A 27,776-nucleotide genomic window follows, 5' to 3' on the forward strand; every position below is an offset into this window, starting at 1 on the left:
GGTAAGTGTAAATTTTCGTGGCGTCTCTCTGCACTAAAATCTTTGGAACGAAAAGACGCTATAATCGCATTTTGTCGCTGGAAAGTGCACTTTTTTCAGCGGGAAACTGCAGACTGAAAAGCAGCAATGAGCTTCTTCGGTTTTGGTCAAAGTGCGGACATCGATATAGTTCTGAATGACGCCGAAAACAGAAAGAAAGTGGAGCATAAAAGCGAAGACGGCAGGAAGGACAGATATTTTCTTTTCTACGACGGGGAAACGGTGTCGGGAAAAATCAACGTGACGCTGAAGTATCCTGGAAAGAGGCTGGAACACAACGGCATTAAAGTGGAGTTTGTGGGGCAGATCGGTAAGCAACACACGGGCCTGAATCCACCGACAGGAGCGGCTTTTAGCCGCTAGCTAAAACTACTGTGTAACAACACATTTAATCTCACACAGTAACAAGTGTTACAGCTCGAGACGAACGCAGTCTATCTTCTGCTTTTATGACGAATCGTTCAAAATATTTTTTAAAAACACAAGAAGACTTTTTAAATTACTTTCGTGTTTATCCAAAATACAGGGATTTGCGGTTAACAGTTTTAAAGTGTCCTTTTGTTCAATATCTCATTTGCAGTTCTGTGAGATTGACGTTGCATGTTAAAGATTTTCAAATTTCCGCGGTTCTCGTATGTCTAGTTATTGAAACTGCACCTTTCAGTAAATATTCGGGCTGAAACGGCCTGTTTGAGACTTCTGTGACGTATGTCACACGTCTGATTCCCTGCTTGCTCTGGGAATCTGGGTGGAGCCCAGGAACTGGACTGAACCTCATCTAAATGCTGCTACCGCAGCTGCGCAAAACTGAAATAGATTTGGAAGTACAGTGGTCCCTCGCTATAACGCGGTTCACCTTTCGCGGCCTCGCAGTTTCGTGGATTTTTTTAGTCCAATTTTGCATTTTTTTTTATTTATTTTTTTTTTTACAGCGCATTGTGTTCTGCGTCCTCATCAAGCAGGCTGGTCGCAGCACTGCGAAGGGAGAGCACACGCATTGTGTTCTGTGTGTCTGTTTATAAGAATCTTCTTGCCCAGAAGAAAAAAGAGCGCCAACAACTACCCATAACTGTGTTCTTCACTCGGAAAAAGACACCTGCACCGAGGTGTCACTCAGTGGGAAAAAGACGTGACAGCGGAGCGGCGCCAGGACGCAGAGGCGCAATCAGAGGAACTGTGAAATACTGGTCAGTCACTATTAATAATTGTGTCCAACCTTGTAGGTTGATCGTTAAAATTAAATTTGTTAGTTCTAAAAGCCATTATTTATAGGAAAACGTTCTATTTTTATTTCTCAAACAAATGTTTGGGCCTGAAAACAGCTTGGGCTTATTTTTCTACTAAGGTTTGAACTTTGAGAGTGTTTACACATGAGAGAAAAGTGAGAAAATGTTAATTCCTGTTTGAGAAAAGTGTGTAAAGTGTGTAGTGAGGGGTTTTACAGCCTTAAAACATCTATAATAATTGTAAAAAATAACACTGACTACTTCGCGGATTGCGCCTATTGCGGGTTATTTTTAGAACGTAGCTCCCGGAATAAACAAGGGACCACTGTACTGATCAAATTTGTAGACATTTTATGCATTTCAGACAAATTAAACCCTAACCCCAAACCATTTAAAGAAAGTAATTTGTAAGGTTGCATGATAATTGAGACATCAGTTCAGACCCTTGCTCAGAGCCCAGAACCGTGCAGTGTCCTTTAAAAAATGGTGATCAGTTTTAGGGGTTTGTCTTGCCTATGGGTGCCAAATTGGTTAGAGCTGGCACTGGTGGATAAACTCCCTTTTGGCTTCTCCTCTGCATCACTCAGGGTCCCCACAGCATATCCAAGGGTGGTCTGCATATTGATTTGGCACAGATTTTACACCTGATGCCCTTCCAGACACAACTTCACCTTCCTTGGAGAATGAGCAAGGGTGGCCTGGAACCCGGAACCCTCTGCACAAGAAATACACATACTAACCGCTTGGCCACTACCTCATAATGGCAGGTTCTTGGATTAGATGAGATATAACTTTATCGATCCCTATTTGGGAAGACTCCCTCTGGCAACTTGAGGTTCCAGCAGCATTGTAGCTGTTACGACAGTTGTCGTAAAGCAGGACTGGTTGGTTGCTGAGGTGATGCTGTGTGGCTCCTGTGCGACGCCACAGCTAAATTTAGCATGTGGACATCCCAAACTTTTAGAGCTTTCAAGTTTTTAAAAGAAGAATTGTGCAGCATGTCTGTGTCACGGACCGACGTCGCACAGAGAGAAGATGGCGAGAAAGACTGTTTGAAAAAGTCTTATAAGGACAAGAATCCATGGAATCGTCGCTGGCTTCATCAACACACCTGAAAGATAAAAGAAACGGGAAAAGTGAACTGTGCCATCTCAGGAAACACGGTAAGAATTTTTATCTCCCTGGAAAATAAACATTCTGCTGTTCAAACAGGATTTTACAGGCCTGGATCCAGACCGGTTTGGACCGATGCAGCTGCATCGGTCAAATTTTTTTACGTATCGTTTGTCATCGGTACAAAAAACAAATCTTGAATAATAATCCCGAATAGTGCCGAACACAGCTTTTCGGTGGTTTTCATGTCAGCCAATAGTCCATAAATTATACAGATTTTTCTGAGTTTGAGTCATACGACATACAAATAAAGTCGGATATTCAGGGTTTGGTCTGTAATCAACTGTTTCTGCAGCGCGGCTCCACTTTGAAACCATGAACCATTGAAGCAATGCTTCGATCCAGTAGCTCGTTGGTTCTTTGATTCACTGCTCTTCGAAAACAGCAAGTCCACTTCTTAACCCCTCTTAAAGCCATTAAAATGTCGTCAGTCACTTTTGTGTGGATTAAAGTCACTAACTGGGACTCTTGTTGCTGTCAAGAAACGAGAATCGTCCTCCGTTCCATTCATACAGCTCGAAACGCTGCGCGGCCGAGACAGAGTCCGATCGGAATTGATAACTTCAAAATGAATCGCCGTTTTAAATAAAATGACACCTCTTTGCAAATGTTGTAATACAGACAAGAAACTACAATCGACTAAAACATTTTTTCCTCCCAAAATGAAACGTGCTGTATTTCTTTACAAATTACATCCTAAAGTGAAGCACAGTCAGCTGTTAGAGCTCAGCTCAGATATATGGAAACACATTCATGCCAATAATGCTTGAAAGGAAATGCTTTTGACAAAAACTACAGATTTTGTTTATTCCTATTTACGTCTAGAGATCAAGGATTCACCATGTAGAGTTTATTATGTCCAAAGTTTAAGGATCCAGTGACCAATTTCATATTTCTTTACTTTAAGACTCAATAAAATTTTCAATTTAATTTAATCAGCTTATAAAGTGCCAAATCACAACAAAATCTAAATATACTAAAACAAATACATCACAATTGTACACATATCACAACTGTAATATGTGTACAGTTGTGACATATTTGTTTTAGTATATTTAGTCATGGACATGAATATTGTTACCTGCTGGATTGTTTCTAATTTTGATTGGTATCAATGGAAAATGTCTTCTGAGAACTGTCTGTATCTCAGTATATTATTAAGAATATATGCAGTCAAAATTTTATTGATTTTATCAATTGAAAAAAAAATCATATATAGATTCAGGTATAATTGAAAGATATGGGCAATAAATTTGATCCTGTTGACAGTCAATTTTTTGTTATAGTGTTGTTTTTTAGGACATCATATTTATACAAATAAGAAGTGTTCACTATGGTCCATGAAGTATAATAAATATATTAAAAGAAGTGTGACAGTGTATGTTGCACACAAATAAAAGAATGAGGATTATTGAATAACAAGACGCGTATGATTTTTATTTTATCATTGGGCAAAAATGCATCTGTCAGATTTTCACTCTGGATCCAGCCCTGTTTTAGACAAGATTGTGTTTTTGTTTTGTTTTTTTCTCACTAATCTAGACTTTCTTTCATTGTAAAAAAAAAAAAAAAGACATTGTGGCTTTGAATGGATTTAGGCTGCATGAATTTACACAAGAATATAACTGACTTTTTACTATAAGGTATGTTATTAATATTTTATCATGATTTTCCAAATATTCTGCAAGCTTTAGCTGTGGTTTTTGAAGTCTTCATAAATTTCATGTAGTTTAATTGTTCTGAGTTAATGCATAATTTGGTTTACAATTAAAAGGAAAATCATTCCAGGTCCTACTTCCACGTCATATTCTGTTATTTCAGCATCATCATTGACAGGTCAAATAAAAGGCTGAATATAGGATCATTTAAATATCCACTAATTTTGAGATTTGTTCTTCCAGGAGATGCTGAAAAAGTATCATTTATTTCTGGGGCCCCATAGTGCCCTAGACCCCGGCTCCTGGGGTGCTGAACTACACCCCCCTGCCCAGACCCTCTGTAAATTTTCCCCGGATTTCACAATTTTCATTTCACAGCCCTGAGCCTTGCTCATTTATGTATATTTGGATACACTGGGACAAGTTCTTTCCAAATTTTGCATAAATGGCGGTGGCTTAGTTAGGGCGCTTTTGCATAGGTGGCGTGCTTTATGTTAAGAACGCGATATTTGGCGATTTTCATTTGACCATATCTTGGTGCACCCTCTATGGATTTCAGTGAAACTTGTTTTATTATGTTCCTCTATATCTCTGCTATTCAGGAAAAAGTTATCAGGAAGGCTTTTTGCCTCATTAACCCACAAGGAGGGTTAATGAGGCAAATTTATCTTATACCATAAGATCAATGAGGCTTCCCGAGGGTGCACAAAGATATTCAAAGGTCAAAATCCACATTTTGACTGTCACTGTTTTGGCCCCTTTAACCCCTGCCCTAAAAAGGGCCACAATTTTCCACCCGAAGGGATCTTTGGATTAAAAAAAAAAAACATAATTTTTATCAGTTTGGACAATATATCTTCCCCTAAAAAAAAAAAAAAAAACTTCAGTAGCCTATATATCACCCCTTCTATAAACCATTCCACAGTTACAGACTATGGCTCTTAAAAAAAACAAAAAAAACAGACACAACTTCCTGCTGTCTGTCGCAGTTTCATGATAATTAGCAGTATTAGGGTGTCCACTTTAAAAAAACAAAAAAAAACAAGTTCCCTGGTTGCTCCAATTTTTTGCAGTTCTGCTCTGAAAAGTGTTTGCTATGCTGCACTAGACCCAGTGATCTCATGGTTTTTGATGAAACACACCCATTTATTTTCCTCCCCCACCTTTTTTTCTTTTAAGTAATCTATCAACAGTGCATTTTTTAAAAACCTTTGAATTTGTTTGATCTGTTTTTAAAACCAAAAAACTTTGAAAATGTTTACAAAAGTGCCATATTGAAATTGGTGTACATGTCTGTTTCACAAAAGCTTTAACTGCTGAGTTTTTTAAATTGCCTTTCAGTTTTAGACATGGTAAACCGTTTTTGCGGAGGACAGTGTAGTTCCTCTTAACATCTTTTGCAGCATATGCATCATGCAACCTTTTCATGACTAATGTGCTCCTCTGTTTCCCCTATTTTCGGTTTAACACAGTTCGACTCCAGATCACTAGACACAGACAGAGTGGAGGCCACAAAAAACTACTCAACTGTCATAATAGTCAAATAAAGAATCATAATACAGTCAGATCCACTTATATTTAAGTGTTGATGCCGATTTAATTTTTCTTGTCTAAGGTGAATAATTAAAGACTTTTGGGGGGGACCACAAGAGAAGATGAGAGATTTTGGCTTGAGTTTTCCAGAAGTTACATATATGAGAGATTTGAATGTGAAATTCACATTTTCTTTTTAAAATGATCTTTCTTTGTGCTGCTCTACCATTATGTATGTCCAGTCCCTGCAGTCACAGCCATCAAAGCATTATCTGTTTGCATGATGCAAGATAGCGTGTTGGTGCATCAATGAATACTCTGTCAGGTGTAATAATTGAACTATCTGCTGCTGATTGACAGGCCCTCAGTGGGGGACGTAGAAAAACGCTCCATCTGTCAGTCTCGTTTCATATCAACACTATAACCATATTAGGGCTGCAGCTATCGATTATTTTAGTAATCGAGTATTCTATCGATTATTCTGGTGATTAATCGATTAATCGGATAAAAAGTACTTCTGCGTTTTTAAACAACATCAATAGTCCAGGGCTCTCCCTAAGCAATGGCACAATGTCCCTGTGCCAAAGTGTTGGCATTTTGCTGAAATGGGATGTGGGTTTCTGTTCTGTTTTCTCCAACTTGTAAACGTAACCATTTTTAAGTTTTGTTTTTTTGTTTCTTTTTAATAAAGGTTGATGGACTGGGTCCCTGCGTGATTTTATTTTATTTTTTTATCCCTCTTTCTCTGCAATTCAGCAGATGCATTTCAGCTGGAGGTTGAACATGCAGCCTCGCAGTCAGTTTTTTTTTATTATTATTATTATTTTATTTAAGTTATCATGTTTGTGAAGTGTTGTGTGTTGTCCAAAAAAGCAAAAATTAAAAAGTCAAACACTCAGTGTGAGTCTGAGGGAAACACTGAAGAAAGAGTGGCCGGGGACAGAGCTGTGACTCGCCTGGTCTGAGAGCCCCTCACACTGGGCAGAGAGAGACAGCAGCTGGCCACCGGGTCAATAGTCCCTCCCCACGTAGAGCAGACGTGTGTTTTTTAAAAATTGACAAACACACTGCTTCAGTTTAAATGCACAGTAAGTCTATTTCAGATGATCAGCGTGGACCATCTTTCTCTTAAAAGGCTTTATTTTACTCTTTGTGTCGCATTGGAAAGCGGTAGCTATCGTTGCTAATTTAATTAGCTATTATGCTCCAGTCTTCTGTTTTTTTTTTTTCCTGCGGACGTTGCAGCGCCACACACAGGCCTGGCATATGTACTACAACGTTAAACGAAGCTTCGAGGCTCAGAATTTGCCTCAAACATTTTTTGTAATCGAATTACTCGAGTTACTTGATTAATCGTTTCAGCCCTAAACCATATGGCATAAAGCAGTAGTTGCCAAGCATTTTAGTTCATGCACCCCTGTATACATCCTGATTAAGTTTGTGCACCCTGTGCTGTCCCCCTCCCCCAACATAACAATGACCAGTGTTGGGCAAGAACTAGCTCAAAGTTCCGTTCATACAGATTAAAATTAATAATTTCATGTTCATACTTCCATTGTCTATACCTGCTTATTCCAGTTAAGGGTCACGGGGGGCTGGAACATATCCCAGCAGTCATAGGGCATGAGGTGGGTACACCCTGGACAGGACACCCTTCTGTCACAGGGCCACATATAGACAAACACAACTATGGACAATTTAATGTTACCAATCCACCTAACCTGCATGTCTTTGAATGTGGGAGGAAACCATAGCACCCGGAGGGAACCCACGCAAACATGGGGAGAACATGCAAACTCCACACAGAGAGGCCACAGTTGGGAATTGAACTCATGATGCTCTTGCTGTGATGCAGCAGTGCTACCCACTAATCCACCTTGTTGCCCGTGATGCTCATACTTCACCCTTTCTGTTTTAACTAGTTTATGATCAGTTCATTTAATTTTATTTTTGCTACTGCCCTACAATTCATAATGTTCTTCAAACAAAAGCAACAACTAGGACTGCAAGCAGTCATATATGGGCCCTCGTGTCCACGCCACTGCCTCCCCAGGCCAGCACAACCCCTTGTGACCAGATGTGGGCAGGTGTATACGGGGGCAGAACTCATCAAACACTTCAAGTTTCAAGCTAATCAGACAATGCATGAAGGAGTTATGACAAATTGATGGTTAAGACACTAGGGGCGCTCGGAGCTCAAACAAAGTGGCAGGTGTGTTCAGGGTCCGACCCTCATCAAACGTGAAGTTTCAAGTTGATTAGACAAAGCATGATGGAGTTATCATGACTTGATGTTCCATGGCGAAGGGTCAAAATGGCGGTTTCATAGTGGCCACACCCTTCGGCATAGAAAAAAGCTTCTGATAACTTTTGATCAATATAGTCTGTGGATGGTGTGAACGAAATTTGAAGTGTATTGGACAAAATCCATAGGAGGAGTTCGTTCAAATGCAACGTGTGGAAATCACGCAAAAATTACAAGAAAATTCAAAATGGCCGACTTCCTGTTTGGAGTAGACCAATGGTGCAAGACACTTTTTTTGTACGTCTATGCAAGTTACACGTGTACCAATTTTCATCTCCCTACTCCAAAAAAACCCTATGATGAGGGGTTTTTGAAATTTGCAGGGGGGGGGGGGCGCTATAGAGGCATTTTGCACCACCCATGAGCGATGCCCCTATGACATGTAAGAGGTTGTCGGTTGTCAGTATTCAACCAGAAGGGCAGAAATGAAATCTGCCTTGTACCACGGTCCAAAGGACCCAGTTTTGGTCCAACCAAAAGAGGTGGTTTGAGTCCGAATCCAATCAAACCATGGCCAGGTGTGTTTGCTGTGTGAAAACGCTTTTTGGGTAGTTCGGACTTCTGGGCAAATTACAGGAAAGACAGGTTATCGTCACCCTCTGTACAATAGAAGAAGAAAAGAAACTATCAATAATTTAATTTTTCTGATTAAAACCATGTGACTGCCTGTGCTGCTCTCCAGTTTTTCTTCTTGTCAAAGCTAAAACAACATCCGTGCTGCCTGTTGCGCCGACAGGCATCAGTTTAGGGCTGAAACGATTAGTCGAGTAATTCGATTACAAAAAATGTTCGAGGCAAATTCTGTGCCTCGAAGCTTCGTTTAACACTGTAGTACATATGCCAGGCCTGTATGTGGTGCTTTAATGTCCCCAGAAAAACAAAGAAGAAGAAGTAGAGCAAGCGCTAATCAAATTAGCACAAAAGCTACAGCTTTCCAACGCGACAAACAGAGGGAAATAAAGCCTTTTAGGAAAAAGACGGTCCACGCTGATCATCTGAAATAGCTTACTGTGCATTTAAAGAAAAGCTGTGTGTTTGTTTGTTTGTTTGTTTGTTTTTTAAACAGTTTGGTCTGCTGGCCGCTCTACGCGCGGCAGCCGGCTGCTGCCTCTCTCTGCCCGGTGTTAGCGGCTCAGCACTGCCCTCACACAGCTCCGTCCCGGCCACAGACAGTCTCTGGAAGAAGTCCACTTTTTCTTCTGTGTGACTCGCAATGAGTGTTTCGCTTTTTAATTTTCACTTTTTTGGGCAACACACAATGCTTCACAAACACGGGAACTCAAATAATAATAATAAAAAAACAGTGACTGCGAGGCTGCATGTTCAACCTCTAGCTGAAAATGAAATGCATTGGCTGAATCCCTGAGAGAGTGTTAAAAAGAAATTCCTGCAGGGACCCAGTCCACCACCTTCATAAATAAATAAATGGTTAAATTTTACAAGTTGGGGGAAACAAAAAACAGAAATCCACAACCCATCGCCATTTCAGCAAACTGTCAAGACTTTGGCCCGACTTTGGCTGTTCTCCTGACACCAAGAAAGATCCAAAACTTGTAAAGATGTGAAAAAATAATTACCCAGGAAAACAGAAAGGGATACAGTAAATTTGACTATCTCCGTGATGACGCAGTAACATTGTGCCATTACTTAGGGAGAGCCCTGGACTGTTAATGTTTTAAAACGTAAAAGTACTTTTTATCCGATTACTCGATTAATCGCCAGAGTGATCGATAGAATATTCGATTACTAAAATAATCGATAGCTGCAGCCCTACATCAGTTAAAAACGGGGGACCTGGCAACACTGGTCCCAGCTGACTCGCTTTTGAAGCCAGCCTCAAGTGGGCATTTTGGGAACTGCAGGATTTGGCAATTCTGCGTTCTTTCACGCTGGAGGCTGCTGCTTGCTTGTGATTTGTGAAAAACTTTTGCTTTGATTTGAAATGTGAGTTGCATTGCCTCGTGGTTTCATTTCAGGGATGTGCATGTTACTTAAGAACAACCTCTGAGATCTTTGCCTGTATTACATTTGTGAACCACGCAACTGTTGGCAGGTGGTATTAAAATTGTCTACATTTTTCAGAAGGTATAAAGTTGCTCCTCTATTCCTCTCTAATATGGTTATTATGATGTTTTCAGAGCTGTACTACGACAGAGGAAACCACCACGAGTTTGTGTCCCTTGTGAAAGACTTGGCTCGGCCAGGAGAGCTCACGCAGTCACAGACATTCGACTTTGAGTTCACACATGTGGAGAAACCCTACGAGTCTTACACTGGGCAGAATGTGAAATTACGGTAGGCTCCGCTTTAAAATAATGCATTCAAAGTCTGTGTCCTTTTGACAGAAGCTTGACCTGATTTAAATTTTAAAAAAAAATCTGCATTTATATAGCGTGTCCATGAATTTGAGTCAATTATCTTCTTGAATTTGGCAGCTATTTTTTGAGGGCGACAGTATGCCGACGACTGAATGACATCACCAAAGAGATGGACATTGTAGTTCACACACTGAGCACCTACCCTGAGCTCAACTCCTCCATCAAGATGGAAGTGGGGATCGAGGACTGTCTACACATAGAGTTTGAGTACAATAAGTCCAAGTGTGTTTTTAGTTTTGCACAGTAATCCAATAAAATAATGTACAAGGGGAGGGGGTGAGGATTAATGTGTCTCTTATTGTTTGGTTTCTGACAGATTGTGCCTTTACTTTTAGGTATCATCTAAAAGATGTAATTGTAGGGAAGATTTACTTTCTGCTGGTGAGGATTAAGATCAAATACATGGAAATTGACATTATTAAGCGAGAGACAACTGGCACAGGGCCAAATGTTTACCATGAGAACGACACCATGGCAAAGTATGAAATCATGGACGGGGCACCAGTCAGAGGTAATGACAGTGGTCTTCAGTGGATTTATGTCTGTTAATTGTTGGTGGATGACCTTTTACTAAATGTGTTTTTGTTGTGCTGCAGGAGAGTCCATCCCCATCAGGCTGTTTCTGGCAGGCTATGAGATGACGCCCACAATGAGGGACATTAACAAGAAGTTCTCAGTGCGCTACTACCTCAACTTGGTCCTCATAGACGAGGAGGAAAGACGATATTTCAAACAACAGGTACGTTTGGCAAAATGTTAATTTGTGTTGGTTTTAAAGTTGCCTGTAGTTCACCTGTTCACAAAGGTCAATGGTTCTTTTTTTTTTTTATCCCCCTAGTATGAAACACGGGGGGAATATAACGATTAGCATGTCTGTCTGTCTGTATTGAGTTGTTGGCGTGATACCTCACCAATCAGTTGACCAATTTCACTCATATTTAGCATAAGGGTGTACTTGGGTTATCCCCCGACACCAGCCGGTTACAGTGACCTTGGGGTCAGTTTCAAGGTCACAGTGAGATATTCAAGATATTGTCATTGCCACCCTTGCTAGCATGATATCCATAAACCAGTTGACCAATTTCTTTCATATTTAGCATAAGGATGTACTTGTGTGATCCCCGACACGTGGGGACTGGGGGGTATGTCATCTCCTCATGACTGTTGTTGACTTTACTTAGTGCTCAAATTTATGAAAAATTAATCTGTAATTAGTGATATTACTGTATTTTAAATTTGAATTAATCTGCTGTGCAGAAATGGCTCTCAATGCGTTTTATCTTTAAGTTTGTCAAAGGAGATACAATATTTTATAACATTTCATATTTGGTAGGTTTTTGATTAAAATGTGAACCCTCACATAAGGTGTGACATCACCAGCTGCACAAATCCTAATGTCTCGTTTGTCTTATTAGATAATGCATAATTATTACCCCTGCTGACCGGCAGAGTAGGCTAAAGGTTATGTGAATGAATGAATGAATTTATTTATCCGGCACACAGATGAGCAACAATAAAGACAATAACAAAACATAAAGGGAACAATGTACAGAGAACCCGTGTAGCTGAAAGGGTGAAGGCCAAAGCAAGGATTCTAAGCATTCTCCCCTTATACCATTAAAAATAAAGAATGTATACATATATAAATATATATACTCATGACAATTATACAAAAAAAGAGAAAAAGTGCATGAACAATTTAACTTAATCACTGAAGTTTCAAAACACAAGTAATAGTGAAAACCAACCAATGTACCAAGTATTTTAATATTATCAGGACAATTATTCCAAATATTAACACCCCTGGTGGAAAAACAATGACTTTAAACAGTAGTACAGATCTTCAATTTCTCAAATAATAATGTTCCTCTTAAACTGTAGCTGGAATCCCTCATTGTTAACAGATCCTGGACATGTAGAGACAAAAGCTTATTTTTGACTTTATACATAATCTGCATTGTAATATAATCAGCCAAGTCCCAGAATTTTAAAATTTGCAGACAAGCAAATAACAGATTTGTTGGCTTATGATATGGTTTATTACTGAATTCTTATAGCTTTCTTTTGCAACAGAAAAACTGGTTTAGTATTAGATCTATATGTATTTCCCCAAACCTCGACACAATATGTAATATATGGAACAAGTAATGCATAATATAAAATGGTTAATGCATGTAGGGAGAGCAAGTCCTGGGTTTTATGCAGAATTGCAATATATGTAATCAACCTGTCTGTTATTGGATAGCTGGGCCTTTGAGCAGAGAGCATTTGATTACATTTTGAGAGCCAGATGAGACTAAACTTTCTTTTTTTTTTTTTTTTTTTTTTTTTTTTTTGTTATTGTTTTTCAATTGATCTATTACATTGCAACACATTTTCTGCAAATAAACATAAAATTCCTAACCTTTACTTTCCCCCAGCATTTTGCTTACATTAGTTTAACTAGCATTAATGGTGTGTTCTGATACCAGACACTAAGCAGAAATGGAGACAGTTTGATGTCACTTAACAGAGTTTAAAAGCCAGTTTTTATAAGAGTCAGGCAGGTGGTGATTTATGACCCCTTCAGATTTGTCCCAATTTTTTTATAGGTAGATATAAGTTAGAAACAAACACATTTTTTTTTTTTTTTTTTTTTTTTTAGGGGACCATGGAAATTTGGGGTAAAAATGAGCCAAAATTGCAAAATCACAAAATTTGGGTTTTCAAATGCTCATATTTCCGTGTGCCCTGAGTGAGCCAAATTGATTTTCATTAGTGTTAGTCTGTCAGGTATGGATTCTACAAAAACGTGAAAATTTTGCGGGCTGACTCATTGCGGGCTGACTCAGCCCATTGGTGCTGCTGCAAATCGCTATTTTTTTTTTGTGCACATTTTCACAGTGTTGCCTGCGCCCTTAGTCAGCCAAGGTATTTTATGCATGTAAAGATAGATTAGGACCTCTTACTTTGATTTTGATTAAAATTTTGTCGGCTGACTTTGGGTGCACAAGTATAGGGGGCGCTTTTTGCCGCCAAAATGTGAAATTACCACTTTTTCACAATGTGATGTCTCCATGCGCTCTTAGTCAAAAGTGATAAAATATAGCTCATATTGTCACTCAGCATCTCTAGTTTCAGTGGTAAAGACAGTTTTGTGGCTGGTTTTGGTATTGACCCTTTTTGCACCATTCTTGTTGGACCACTTCATGAAGAGGCCAAATATTTAATATAAATAATTGGCAACTTCCTCCAATTTTCATGACAGGTTTCTTCCGATTTCCCAGAACAGGGTAAAGGGGCCTCTGTGAGTGCAGTGTGGAAAGCCATTTTGGCTGTAGGCTGCCACCTGGTGGCCAAATAGGAACTCCTATTTGGCCACCAGGTGGCAAGACACATTGGTGGACAGTTTACATCAAGAAGTGTTATAATTATTTAATAATCAAAGATGCACTTTGGTTGTCTTCAAACCAATCCATGTGAATTGTTTATATATATATATATATATATATATACAGTCTTTAGGAGAGTTATTTAAATTTTATTCATGGTCTAGTGTTATAAAAGGCAAGCAAATCATAATCTGTTATTATATTAAATTGCAATACTGGTAGAATCTCATTTCTCTTTTGTGATGCATAACAAATTGGGAGGTAAGAGTATCACCCCAGCCTTACTTATTGTGATATTTTAAGGCCATAATGACACAAGGTCTGTGGGAAAGTAACGGCAAGAAATATTATAGTTTTGTATATACATTGATTGCATCAAATACAGAATAGTGGGTATTTTTCACAACTGTAAGTTGTGATTGTCAACAGAAATTGCTGTCCTTCCATCTGTTTGTAAGGCAAAACATTCTGCGTCCTAAAAGTAAAGTACCACTAAAGTCTGAGGTTTAAATGTTTCCATGAGGAATATTGTATACCCGAAGATCCGTGTGCTGAACTTTCATTAATTTCTGGTTATTCTCAGTCATATTTTTGGTGGTTTATTAAAAGCATCACAGCATTTCCAATACTGTTGCTGCTGTATAAATTGAGCATGTTGTCTCACTTCTCTTATGGACAAGTGGGACAGAATTCTTAAGGTCGGAGTATGGTTTAGCTTGGCCGCTGTGTCGTCCATCTTTTACCATCTATAGTTCTACCGTTTCAGGAGATCACTCTCTGGAGGAAAGGTGACATAGTGAGGAAGAGTATGTCACATCAAGCAGCCATCGCCTCTCAGCGCTTTGAAGGTTCTTCCAGTGTAGAGAAATCCAAAACGCAGGCTGAGGAAGATGACAGCTAAACTCCAGCATGTACTTCGCCCTCCTGTTGTGAGTGCGTTTGTCTGCGTTTTAATTAAACGGTGCGAAAATCGCCAGCCAATTCTGAATGTTAACATTTGCATCGAGAGAGAAGACGCTAAAGAGTTTTTCAGGATGTGTGAGTGAGGGAAGGTGTGTTTTAAGCAGAATGTGTGTCACGGGAACAGTCAGGCTTAGTGTGCATTTTAAGCTCCACTCAGTAACACGAGGGTGGAGATGAACTCATCTACTGGTTATTACACAGTGTCAGCAAATTTTTCAACAACAGGGAAAATGGCCCTTTTTTTTTTCTTTTTCTTTTTGGGTTTTGTTTTGTTTTTTGGTGGTGGGGGGGGGGGGGGGGGGGGGGTTTGTACAGTTCCGGCGGTCAAACGTCACCTCTCACATGGACATAAATATAATTTACAAAGAGCACTTGACCAATATCTTGAAATGATGTGTGTTTGTATGCGTGTGTAGCGTCTGACAGTGAACTGCCTCACGTGTATTTTTAATTTTCCCTCACATGCTTTTCTGACAGAGATTGCTGACCATAAACTGTTTGAATACAATATATACTCAACAAAAATATAAACGCAACACTTTTGGTTTTGCTCCCATTTTGTATGAGATGAACTCAAAGATCTAAAACTTTTTCCACATACACAATATCACCATTTCCCTCAAATATTGTTCACAAACCAGTCTAAATCTGTGATATTGAGCACTTCTCCTTTGCTGAGATAATCCATCCCACCTCACAGGTGTGCCATATCAAGATGCTGATTAGACACCATGATTAGTGCACAGGTGTGCCTTAGACTGTCCACAATAAAAGGCCACTCTGAAAGGTGCAGTTTTGTTTTATTGGGGGGGGATACCAGTCGGTATCTGGTGTGACCACCATTTGCCTCATGCAGTGCAACACATCTCCTTCGCATCATCCGTGAAGAGAACACCTCTCCAACGTGCCAAACGCCAGGGAATGTGAGCATTTGCCCACTCAAGTCGGTTACAACGACGAACTGGAGTCAGGTCGAGACCCCGATGAGGAGGACGAGCATGCAGATGAGCTTCCCTGAGACGGTTTCTGATAGTTTGTGCAGAAATTCTTTGGTTATGCAAACCGATTGTTTCAGCAGCTGTCCGAGTGGCTGGTCTCAGACGATCTTGGAGGTGAACATGCTGGATGTGGAGGTCCTGGGCTGGTGTGGTTACACGTGGTCTGCGGTTGTGAGGCTGGTTGGATGTACTGCCAAATTCTCTAAAACGCCTTTGGAGACGGCTTATGGTAGAGAAATGAACATTCAATACACGAGCAACAGCTCTGGTTGACTTTCCTGCTGTCAGCATGCCAATTGTACGCTCCCTCAAATCTTGCGACATCTGTGGCATTGTGCTGTGATAAAACTGCACCTTTCAGAGTGGCCTTTTATTGTGGACAGTCTAAGGCACACCTGTGCACTAATCATGGTGTCTAATCAGCATCTTGATATGGCACACCTGTGAGGTGGGATGGATTATCTCAGCAAAGGAGAAGTGCTCACTATCACAGATTTAGACTGGTTTGTGAACAATATTTGAGGGAAATGGTGATATTGTGTATGTGGAAAAAGTTTTAGATCTTTGAGTTCATCTCATACAAAATGGGAGCAAAACCAAAAGTGTTGCGTTTATATTTTTGTTGAGTATATGTATGAACGATGACTGGAATGTGAATCTTTCTGTTTTGCTACTTGCAGGAATGTGAGATTACTCAACAGATATTTTGTTAACTCTGATTTGTTCACGGCCCTCTGTAAGGGATGGAATGGGGGGGACATACCCAAATGGAACACAGATTCATACAGTAAGCACACATTTTTAAGTCAGTCAAAATAAAAATAAGGAATTTCATTTGAAAAGTGTCATCATATTAAGCAGTGTATAATTGATCAATAGCTATAATAAATAAAACACGGACTGATATGGCAGAAATTACAAATTGCTTTATCCTGTATCTTTCACAAAATAGACTGTAAGATAGTCATCGCATTTTTAAAAAATTTGATAAAACTGGTAGGATTTTTAATCTCCCATGAACCATATTAAGGTGAGTAGAACCCAAGAGTTTAATGTAACTTTGCCACTGCATATCTCATATTTTGTTCATGTTACTCTGTGTGTGTTTATATACAGTATATTTGACTTAAATTCCCCAGCAGATATCAGTTCTGCCTATTTGAGATACTCTCCTGTAAGTTGTTACAGGACAAAGGAACAGCATATTTAAAAGCTCTTTTCTTGCTTTTAAATATATTGAATAAATGAGCAATTTTAAGATACAATATTTTTGAGACAAAAAAGTTTGATTCATAATTGACATTGAACCCAAGAGCAAGGCAGGCTTCCTGCTATTGGCTGACTGTTGAATCACCTGTTTTGCTTTCTTTTCCTGTCAAAGATCAGTTCATAATCTCCTTTTCTGTATGAATAAATGAATCTGACCTGAATTATGGTAAAATCACTCACCTTAGGACAGTCTTGTTTATTGTTCCATGTGAATCCTGTTGATTCTAACATTGTGACAATTTCTCCAGTTGTTTGCCCGTAAAGATAACTAAACTTAAGTTTCATGTCTGTTAGATCACTTTGGCTTTACAGTGGTGTTTGTTTTACCATCTACAGAGCCAGATTGTCTTGTTTTTCTGCTCATCCCCGTGTTTGTGATTTAATACACGATACAGGAAGGTGACAGCCATTATTTTAGTCTGTGTTTTCATTTAGCTGCCATAATACATGACTTTAAAACTTTTTAATAGCTGAATACCCATCTTTTATTCTTGAAAACCCATATTTCAAGAGCATTATTCAGTCTGGAAATTGCTGAAGTGTGAATGTGGTGTATGAATCTCTGTACCCCCCCCCCCCCCCCCCCCCCCCCCCACAAAAAAAAACCAGATTAAGCAATTTTTGGAAATATATAATAAATTATCTCAGACAAAAGGAAAAATATTTGTGCAAAACAGTGTTAAAGATATTTTCATACATTCCAAAGTGTTTATTTTTAACAGAATCCATTTTAAGCATCTATCAGCATCTTCCATGCTTGATGCATCAGTTGGTAAAGTAATGAAAACCTGCTGCTTATACAAGTGTGGTAAATGTGGGAGCTTTGGGAATTAATTGTTTTTTTTTTTGTTTGTTTGTTTGTTTTTTAAGTTGCCTGCTTTCTTATTTGCACTATCACGTCATTCTGCTCGCACAGTTCTCATATGAACCAGGCTCATGGCAGGAATCTGGAGTTATTAATTGGACCAAGTGTCACATAGAAGGTTAATAAATTCAGTATTACACCTGCGTTTTGCAACAAAGTCCTGCCTGCTGCTGCAGTTGTCCCGTTGTTTAGTTCACCTTGTGCCTAAAGGTTTATTGCCAAAATGTCTGCGTGCAATCCAAGAAAACATTTGTCAGATTTGTACATCTGCACATTTTCTTCTCATTCAGACACACCTGTTTGATTTTGATGATGAAAAACTAAATTCTGAATTAATCCTAAAGCAGGTTTCCGTATTGTTATGTTGGTTGGTGTAAAAGAGTTTTGTCGTCTTGTTTCTAAAATGTGCTTTAGCCAAAACATGAGCTTGGTTAAAATTTAAAGAAGTCACCCCCAAATTGATATATAGTCTTTTAAAAAAAGTAATATAATTGTCTTTTAGTCAGAATAGATCACTTAGTTTCAGCTGTGACTTCTTTAGTTGCTTTTATTATTATTTTTTTTTTTCTTCCATAATGAACATTAAAAGCATTCATTGGAGTTTGTACATCTGCCAAGGCTCTAAATGTCTCATCTTGAAGAATAATAATAAAAAAAATTCCTGGATGTGCCCCTTTATTTATGTACCTGTTCAACATTTTCACCCAACATTCTTGAATATGTTTGAAGTTGGGGAATAAATGAAATCTTTAAAACTCTAGTTACTAATTTTTCATTACTGATAAATCTGTGCTAACAATCAATGCATAACATGTTGAAATTGTTTGTTGAGCTAGTTTTTTTTTTTTTTTAATTAAAGATTTTGTTGATTTGATCAAACAGTCGAAACTAGTTGATATCAAATTAATCTATATTAAATCCATGTTAAACATGTCTCCTGATAGAGCGGTTTAAAGCAATTTCTGACTGGTTAATATCTAGTTTTAAAATGATATGAAAGTAGTTTAAAGTTTTGTATTCTTAGTACTGTTCAATTTACATCCAGGTACAGTCAAGATTACCTCCACATTATTCAGATTCAGCACCAAACAACCCATTTGTGAGTTTAAATCAGTTTTTCAAAGTAGTTTAAAGTGGTTTATCATTAGAGTAGAACAATTTCAAACACTTTAAAAATATTTGTATGAAACAAAACTGCAAAGGAACAAGTACTCTCACAAGGATAAATTACTCCAAATTTGGCTCCCTGCCCTAAATGATTTGTCATAAAACATGAATTATCTATTGATCACCTAATTGGTTAATCAATGACTAGTTTCAGATTTAAAATTAACCAACAAACAAAAACAATCTACTTAGCGACTGGATACATTTTCTTTTTTGGCATGAGGAAGGTCGAACCTGCTGCCTCTTATTCTGCTCTGTGCTCACCTGGTTGTGTTTTTGTTTAATTTTGGGTGATACTTTGCATCGCGCAGTGAAATTAAATCTGTCACGGTACAAGTACAGTTCAAGAAGCTGTTGGCATCTATGGATGATTTACAGTATTTGTGTTGTTTTACTTGTGTTGCTTGCACTGGTTCAAACATGACAGCAGCTAAAGGAATCTGAATTTGAATAAGGTGATATCAAAATGGGAAAGATTGATTCCGTGTACAGCATGAATACATAATGTAAATGCAGCATATTCCTTTGTTTATGGTAAAGTCTCATTTTAATCTTTCTGTCTATAAATGTAATTGAAAACCTTTTATATTTTTGTTTTTACTTTGAATTAAAAAGGAGTCACTGAAAATCTTTCTCTTAGTGTTAATTATTCAACATCAGCTTATGTAGACTGAAATTTCTTTCTAATAAAGGTACATTATTTATACACCACCACCTGTTTGATCACTGCTTATTTAGTCTTTTCATCCAGTTATCTGAAAGTAAACAATACCACAAATCTGAGATCTTTAGTTAAAATGACTTCTTTTGGCATTAGAAATATGGGGGTTAACACTGCCGACAGAAGTCATAGGGCGTATTGTTTTCACTTGTGTGTCTATGAAAATTCATTATGGTATATCTTCCATTATACATTCCAAAACTAAGGTAGAACTCTACTAGTGTATCCTAAGGTATATCTATATTAAAAAAAAAAAAAAAAGAGTAGAGCCACTTAGGTGCCTGGCCTTGAGAACCAGGGATGGTAGGTTGAAAAGCTTTTTTTATCCCATGGGAACTTTACCTACCCACCTAAGCGGCTCAAGAATATGGACAGCATGTACAACCCCTGGCAAAAATTATGGAATCACCGGCCGCGGAGGATGTTCATTCAGTTGTTTAATTTTGTAGAGAAAAAAAAGCAGATCACAGACATGACACAAAAGTCATTTCAAATGGCAACTTTCTGGCTTTAAGAAACACTAAGAAATCATGAAAAAAATTGTGGCAGTCAGTAACGGTTACTTTTTTAGACCAAGCAGAGGGAAAAAAATATGTAAGCACTCAATTCTGAGGAAAAAATTATGGAATCATGAAAAACAAAAGAACGCTCCAACACATCACCTCTGGCTTTTATAACAGCTTGCAGTCTCTGAGGCATGGACTTAATGAGTGACAAACAGTACTCTTCATCAGTCTGGCTCCAACTTTCTCTGATTGTTGTTGCCAGATCAGCTTTGCAGGTTGGAGCCTTGTCATGGACCATTTTCTTCAACTTCCACCAAAGATTTTCAATTGGATTAAGATCTGGACTATTTGCAGGCCATGACATTGACCCTATGTGTCTTTTTGCAAGGAATGTTTTCACAGTTTTTGCTCTATGGCAAGATGCATTATCATCTTGAAAAATAATTTCATCATCCCCAAACATCCTTTCAATTGATGGGATAAGAAAAGTGTCCAAAATATCAACGTAAACCTGTGCATTTATTGATGATGTAATGACAGCCATCTCCCCAGTGCCTTTACCTGACATGCAGCCCCATATCATCAATGACTGTGGAAATTTACATGTTCTCTTCAGGCAGTCATATTTATAAATCTCATTGGAACGGCACCAAACAAAAGTTCCAGCATCATCACCTTGTCCAATGCAGAGTCGAGATTCATCACTGAATATGACTTTCATCCAGTCATCCACAGTCTACGATTGCTTTTCCTTAGCCCATTGTAACCTTGTTTTTTTCCGTTTAGGTGTTAATGATGGCTTTTGTTTAGCTTTTCTGTATGTAAATCCCATTTCCTTTAGGCGGTTTCTTACAGTTCGGTCACAGACGTTGACTCCAGTTTCCTCCTTTTCGTTCCTCATTTGTTGTGCATTTTCGATTTTGAGACATATTGCTTTAAGTTTTCTGTTTTGACGCTTTGATGTCTTCCTTGGTCTACCAGTATGTTTGCCTTTAACAACCTTCCCATGTTGTTTGTATTTGGTCCAGAGTTTAGACACAGCTGACTGTGAACAACCAACATCTTTTGCAACATTGCGTGATGATTTACCCTCTTTTAAGAGTTTGATAATCCTCTCCTTTCATTCAATTGACATCTCTCGTGTTGGAGCCATGATTCATGTCAGTCCACTTGGTGCAACAACTCTCCAAGGTGTGATCACTCCTTTTTAGATGCAGAGTAACGAACAGATCTGATTTGATGCAGGTGTTAGTTTTGGGGATGAAAATTTACAGGGTGATTCCATAATTTATTCCTCAGAATTGAGTGAGTCCATATTTTTTCCCCTCTGCTTGGTCTAAAAAAGTGACCGTTACTGACTGCCACAATTTTTTTCCTGATTTCTTATAGTGTTTCTTAAAGCCAGAAAGTTGCCATTTGAAATGACTTTAGTTTTGTGTCATGTCTGTGATCTGCTTTTTTTTCTACAAAATTAAACAACTGAATGAACAGCCTGCGAGGCCGGTGATTTCATAATTATTGCCAGGGGTTGTATATGTGATATTTACACAATCAGGGTAGTAAACAACATATACAAGAAATATAGTTACTACATAATATTATAGGAGTTAGCTCTGAAACCTAAATGTTCATACAGGAGAAGATTGTAGTATACATCTACCTAGTCTGTAGACTTGCAAAACTGAATTATAGCTGGTAGGCTAAGCTGGAAATATGGTTATGTTATTATATGACTGACTATGACTGTTAATAAAATATCTCAAGAACCCAATGGATGGATTTCACCCAAATTTTGTGAATGAATTTCCTTCTACCCATGGATGATCTTGTTAAATGTGAGGTAAAATTCTGGTATTTTCAGGGGCTTGTAACTCCTGAATCAGAGGCGATAGACCCATAGAATCTGTCACACATTAATAGGGAGTCCTATATGGGCTTTAAAAATATACGGTCGGATTTGACCTTAAGTGATCTTAAAGGTCAAAATCAAGGCCTCGCAAACTTAAAGTTGCATAACAGTACTAGTAGACCCAAATGTAATATTGAACATGAGTAGGAAGTCATCTGTGACCTCGAAGTGCACCGTTGAATTTAACCTTAAGTGGTCTGCTGCAGCGGCCTTGGTACTCAGTAGAATTCCCTGTCTAGTTTGGATTCTTCCATGTTTAGAAATTTAGTGTTCGTTGTGTAGAGCGGGTGTTGTCACTAGGGGGCAGGTTTGGATCATATTTCTGATAGAGGTGTATGGGATAACATGGGTGCTCAAGTTCGGTCCTCGAGAGCTACCTTCCTAACACTCTTAGTTGTCTCGCTGCTTCAACACACCTGAATCCAATGAAAGGCTCATTAAAAGCTTGCTAATGAGTCTTTCATTGGATTCAGGTGTGTTGAAGCAGGGAGACAACTAAGAGTGTTAGGAAGGTAGCTCTCGAGGACTGAACTTGAGCACCCCTGGGATAACAGTTAATAGTGATTTGCATTCAGAAACGGTAGCATTAAAAGATATCGACTTGAAGGATATTAAGAAATGTGTACAACAATATTAACTGTTGTTGCTACAGCTGCTGGCTTTGTGAGTCATAAAGTGTGTCTCATTGGCTGGAAGAAAATGTTTATTTCTTTTTTTCTAAAGTGAAGTAGGAAAGCGGCAGAACTTTTCTTTCACCTATTTAAAATGGCATCAAAGTACCTGTTCCTCATGTTGCACAGTGAAACTACTCATGTAGAAGCCTCATAAATGACCTGGCAGGGGGGATGAGAGCAGGCCATTTCAAGATGTCTGTGTTGGGTATCTAAAACAAATTTTGTCACAAAAAAGGCTACTGGACTGTTGGCATATGTCAGAAAACATTAGAAACTCTTGTTTGGATTTTTAGAGCTGAAAAACCTGTTGCATAAGGGGAAAAAAATGCTTATACAGCAAGAATTTGATTGATTAATTACTGTGCTCCCCTTCAACCTTCATTTATACAATTTCAGAACAATTAACCTTGTGGAATTATAGTCTAGTTGCTCTAAGGTTGTTGCTCATTCTGCTTGATGTGAACATCGTGATTTATTTTGCGATTAAGAAATGGTGAAACAGCCCACTGGTGTCTCCTAGACCAGAGTGATTGTAGCACTTGGTGAGATTGCATTTATGGTGATGATGACAGATGAATTGAAAAGAATGTTTTGTTGCATTTGCAAAGTGCATGAGTCATACGTGCACAGTGATGATGTCGTGAAGCTGCTGTGCTACAAATGGTATTAACACAAACAAATGTGGATGTAAATGCACTGTTCACTTTATAAGTACATCTGTTCCACTGTTGATTAAAGCAAATATCTAATTGGCCTATAAGGTGATGGAAAATCAATGAATTCAGGCATGTAGAAAAAAGAAACATTTTGGAAGGCTCCAAAATGATGGTGTTTTTGCTATTTCTTATTAATGAAGAAATTACGTTTTTCAAGAATAAGGAACCAAAATATATTTTGTTTGTTTTTTTCAACAGGAAAGATTTACATGGATGTTGTTTTGTTTGGTTTCAAGAATATAATTTGAATTGATAAACAATTTGGTTAATTTTGAAGTATTTGAAGCTTTTCTCAGGTTTGTTATGTAATTTTGTAGAGATCAGTAAAACATGACAGCCATCTTGAATTTCTACACTCAACAAAAATATAAACACAACACTTTTGGTTTTGCTCCCATTTTGCATGAGATGAACTCAAAGATCTAAAACTTTTTCCACATACAACATATCACCATTTCCCTCAAATATTGTTCACAAACCAGTCTAAATCTGTGATCGTGAGCACTTCTCCTTTGCTGAGATAATCCATCCCACCTCACAGGTGTGCCATATCAAGATGCTGATTAGACACCATGATTAGTGCACAGGTGTGCCTTAGACTGCCCACAATAAAGGCCACTCTGAAAGGTGCAGTTTTGTTTTATTGGGGGGGGGATACCAGTCAGTATCTGGTGTGACCACCATTTGCCTCATGCAGTGCAACACATCTCCTTCGCATAGAGTTGATCAGGTTGTCAATTGTGGCCTGTGGAATGTTGGTCCACTCCTCTTCAATGGCTGTGCGAAGTTGCTGGATATTGGCAGGAACTGGTACACGCTGTCGTATACGCCGGTCCAGAGCATCCCAAACATGCTCAATGGGTGACATGTCCGGTGAGTATGCTGGCCATGCAAGAACTGGGACATTTTCAGCTTCCAAGAATTGTGTACAGATCCTTGCAACATGGGGCCGTGCATTATCCTGCTGCAACATGAGGTGATGTTCTTGGATGTATGGCACAACAATGGACCTCAGGATCTCATCACGGTATCTCTGTGCATTCAAAATGCCATCAATAAAATGCACCTGTGTTCTTCGTCCATAACAGACGCCTGCCCATACCATAACCCCACCGCCACCATGGGCCACTCGATCCACAACATTGACATGAGAAAACCGCTCACCCACACGACGCCACACACGCTGTCTGCCATCTGCCCTGAACAGTGTGAACCGGGATTCATCCGTGAACAGAACACCTCTCCAATGTGCCAAACGCCAGCGAATGTGAGCATTTGCCCACTCAAGTCAGTTACGACGACGAACTGGAGTCAGGTCGAGACCCGGATGAGGACGACGAGCATGCAGATGAGCTTCCCTGAGACGGTTTCTGACAGTTTGTGCAGAAATTCTTTGGTTATGCAAACCGATTGTTTCAGCAGCTGTCTGAGTGGCTGGTCTCAGACGATCTTGGAGGTGAACATGCTGGATGTGGAGGTCCTGGGCTGGTGTGGTTACACGTGGTCTGCGGTTGTGAGGCTGGTTGGATGTACTGCCAAATTCTCTGAAACACCTTTGGAGACGGCTTATGGTAGAGAAATGAACATTCAATACACGAGCAACAGCTCTGGTTGACATTCCTGCTGTCAGCATGCCAATTGCACACTCCCTCAAATCTTGCGACATCTGTGGCATTGTGCTGTGTGATAAAACTGCACCTTTCAGAGTGGCCTTTTATTGTGGGCAGTCTAAGGCACACCTGTGCACTAATCATGGTGTCTAATCAGCATCTTGATATGGCACACCTGTGAGGTGGGATGGATTATCTCAGCAAAGGAGAAGTGCTCACTATCACAGATTTAGACTGGTTTGTGAACAATATTTGAGGGAAATGGTGATATTGTGTATGTGGAAAAAGTTTTAGATCTTTGAGTTCATCTCATACAAAATGGGAGCAAAACCAAAGTGTTGCGTTTATATTTTTGTTGAGTGTGTGTGTGTGTGTGTGTGTGTGTGTGTGTCAGCATTTATATTTTATGAGAAAACACCATAAGTTGTTGATGAATAACTTAAATTTTTTAATTGAGGTTTTTTAGTCAGATTGTTCAGTCCATTGTTGAGTGTATAATGAATGCTTACTGGACAATAAAGACATTTTTCTTTTTCTTGTATCCTAAAGAAGGATCAAAGGAGCAGAGGCTCATATCAACTGGAGGCTCTCCGTTGTATGTTGCGTTGTGGTTCCGTGCATCTTTTATATATTTATAAAATATATATATTTATATTATTATATTATATACGTTTATATTTTTGTTGAGTGTAGAAATGGCGGCTTAAAAGAGGGGTCCCCCCCACTATTGCAGTGGCTAAAATGCAGGGGCCAAAGAATCCAAATTATTACAAAATTTACATTTGTGGCTTCTTGAGCCTATCTCTCTACTTTACTTTAGCAGAGCTGTGTGTGTGTATATCCATGTGAATACTCGTATACGCACACTGATGACTTTATTAGGTACACCTTGCCAGTATCGGGTTGGACCCCCTTTTGCCTTCAGAACTGCCTTAATTCTTCATGGCATAGATTCAACAAGGTGCTGGAAACATTCTTCAAATATGCTGGTCCATAGTGACATGATGGCCAGTCCATCATCCTCTGACATCAACAAGGCATTTTCATCCATACAACTGCCGCTCACTGGATATCTTCTCTTTATTGGACTATTCTGTAATAAATCCTAGAGATGGCTGTGTGTAAAAAGCCCAGTAGATCAACAGTTTCGGAAATACTCAGACCAACCACTTTTAAAGTCACTTAAACCCCCTTTCTTCCCCATTCTGATACTTGGTCTGAACATCAGCAAGTCTTCACCACGTGTAGCTGCCTAAATTCATTGAGTTACTGCTATGTGATTGGCTGATTAGCTATTTCTGTTAACAAGCATTTTAACAGCTAATTGTTAATTAAGATTTTAACAATATTTGCCCTTCATAGAAATGAACGCCATCCATCTTCCTCTGATCAGAATTAAATGGTAAAGATGCTTATTTGACGTTTAATTCCTTGTCCTGGAATCCTAGTTAACCTGGAAGCTCGAGACATTAAAAATACAAACTTTGTCATCCACACAGGAAAAGTTAAGATGGCCATACATAAATGTGACTTTACCCACATGTACATTTTTGTAATTAGCACCATTGGATTCCTTGACTGTGAAAAGCCACTGGAGTCAAGATCCTTAGGTTATCAATTTAGAACCTAAAATATTGAAAATCTCCCCATTTTACTACACCATTTTTACAAATACAAGCTGGTGGCATCTAGGATAACTGAAGCATCCCTTTTCTGATTAGCTCGTCTATACACTTTTTAAAAAAATGTGTAGTTTTGCAAATCTGCACAGAATATCAACAAATGCTAGTACTTGAACATAGTGAACTTGGCTAACAAGGCTCCAGCCGGGTTGCACTTAATACTGGTTCGTGAAATATCCTGCAGAAAAATGATGATAATACCTGTTTCACAGGGGAAAATGTTGAGAACACAAAAACTTTTCTTCCCAGGTTCACTTTCCAGCTTGCAGGTTTTAGTGGCAAATGGCAGAAAAGAGAAGAATCAGGCTGTCACTTCTGTCAAGAGATGAGACGACCCGTGGAAGAAATAATGGGCTGTGAAGTGCAGTTGAACCCAAAGGGTGCTTTCACATCAAGTTGTGTAATCCTGAGCGGATCCTTTTCAGAACATGAACCTGTTGCCCTCAGAAGATTTCAGTCAGCCGTGTCGTACATCTGGGCATACAAGTGTGAAGGTGAATTTATACATTTATAGACACCACAGCTCAGAATCCTCACACTTTGCAAATATGTGATTACAACATGACTGGAAATATTGCATAACATGCATGAATCTGCTGTCTTGGTGCTTCTGCACTTTAAAAAAAAAAATAAAAAATGTCCCCTCCGTGCTTCTAGTCTGTACGCAGTGATTACAAATGTTTTATTTTTTCTTCATACAGTCAAGCTTTTATATTTTTAATTACATTTGTATGACATTGAATCATAATTTTTAAGAAAACATTCATCCTAACAAAATTTTTAAGTTGTTCAATTACAAATTGTTTCTTAATATACATCATGATGTATATTAAGTAAAAAATATAAATATTAAAATAATAAATTTCTCATTCCAGTATGGGGGTGTGGTTTAAATTTTGGATGGGAACTGCAAGAAAAAAAAAAGTTTATTAAATGTAAATTTTGCTCCTAAATGTGCAAACAGAACTGTGGCTCTTTGAGGATTTTAAAGTGAAACACTCACCATATTTAAC

At 38.7% G+C, this 27,776-nt stretch overlaps 1 protein-coding gene across 2 annotated transcripts; it reads left to right on the plus strand.

Moving 5' to 3' along the window:
* Window positions 1–27,231, plus strand: vps26bl (vacuolar protein sorting 26 homolog B, like). 2 transcript variants are annotated; one of them, XM_034178910.1, is made up of 7 exons: window positions 1–349; window positions 10,073–10,229; window positions 10,370–10,534; window positions 10,648–10,823; window positions 10,909–11,051; window positions 14,450–14,612; window positions 27,013–27,231. In XM_034178910.1, the coding sequence occupies exons 1-6, from the start codon at window positions 127–129 to the stop codon at window positions 14,582–14,584; spliced, it is 999 nt and encodes a 332-aa protein (XP_034034801.1). In that variant the 5' UTR covers window positions 1–126; the 3' UTR covers window positions 14,585–14,612; window positions 27,013–27,231. The 2 variants fall into 2 exon arrangements, with proteins under 2 accessions (XP_034034801.1, XP_034034800.1); XM_034178909.1 differs by lacking the exon at window positions 27,013–27,231 and having other exon boundaries at window positions 14,450–14,871.
* The last annotated feature ends 545 nt before the right edge of the window (window positions 27,232–27,776 follow it).

This window comes from Thalassophryne amazonica, chromosome 9, assembly GCF_902500255.1.
Source record: "Thalassophryne amazonica chromosome 9, fThaAma1.1, whole genome shotgun sequence".
NCBI lineage: Eukaryota > Metazoa > Chordata > Actinopteri > Batrachoidiformes > Batrachoididae > Thalassophryne > Thalassophryne amazonica.

Bases quoted from the DNA above. Each gene is read 5' to 3' on its own strand.
- vps26bl (XM_034178910.1), top strand. From the start codon at position 127: ATGAGCTTCTTCGGTTTTGGTCAAAGTGCGGACATCGATATAGTTCTG. The intron at 350-10,072 runs GTAAGCAACACA...TGATGTTTTCAG, and splicing joins GGAGTTTGTGGGGCAGATCG to AGCTGTACTACGACAGAGGA. The intron at 11,052-14,449 runs GTACGTTTGGCA...CTACCGTTTCAG, and splicing joins GACGATATTTCAAACAACAG to GAGATCACTCTCTGGAGGAA.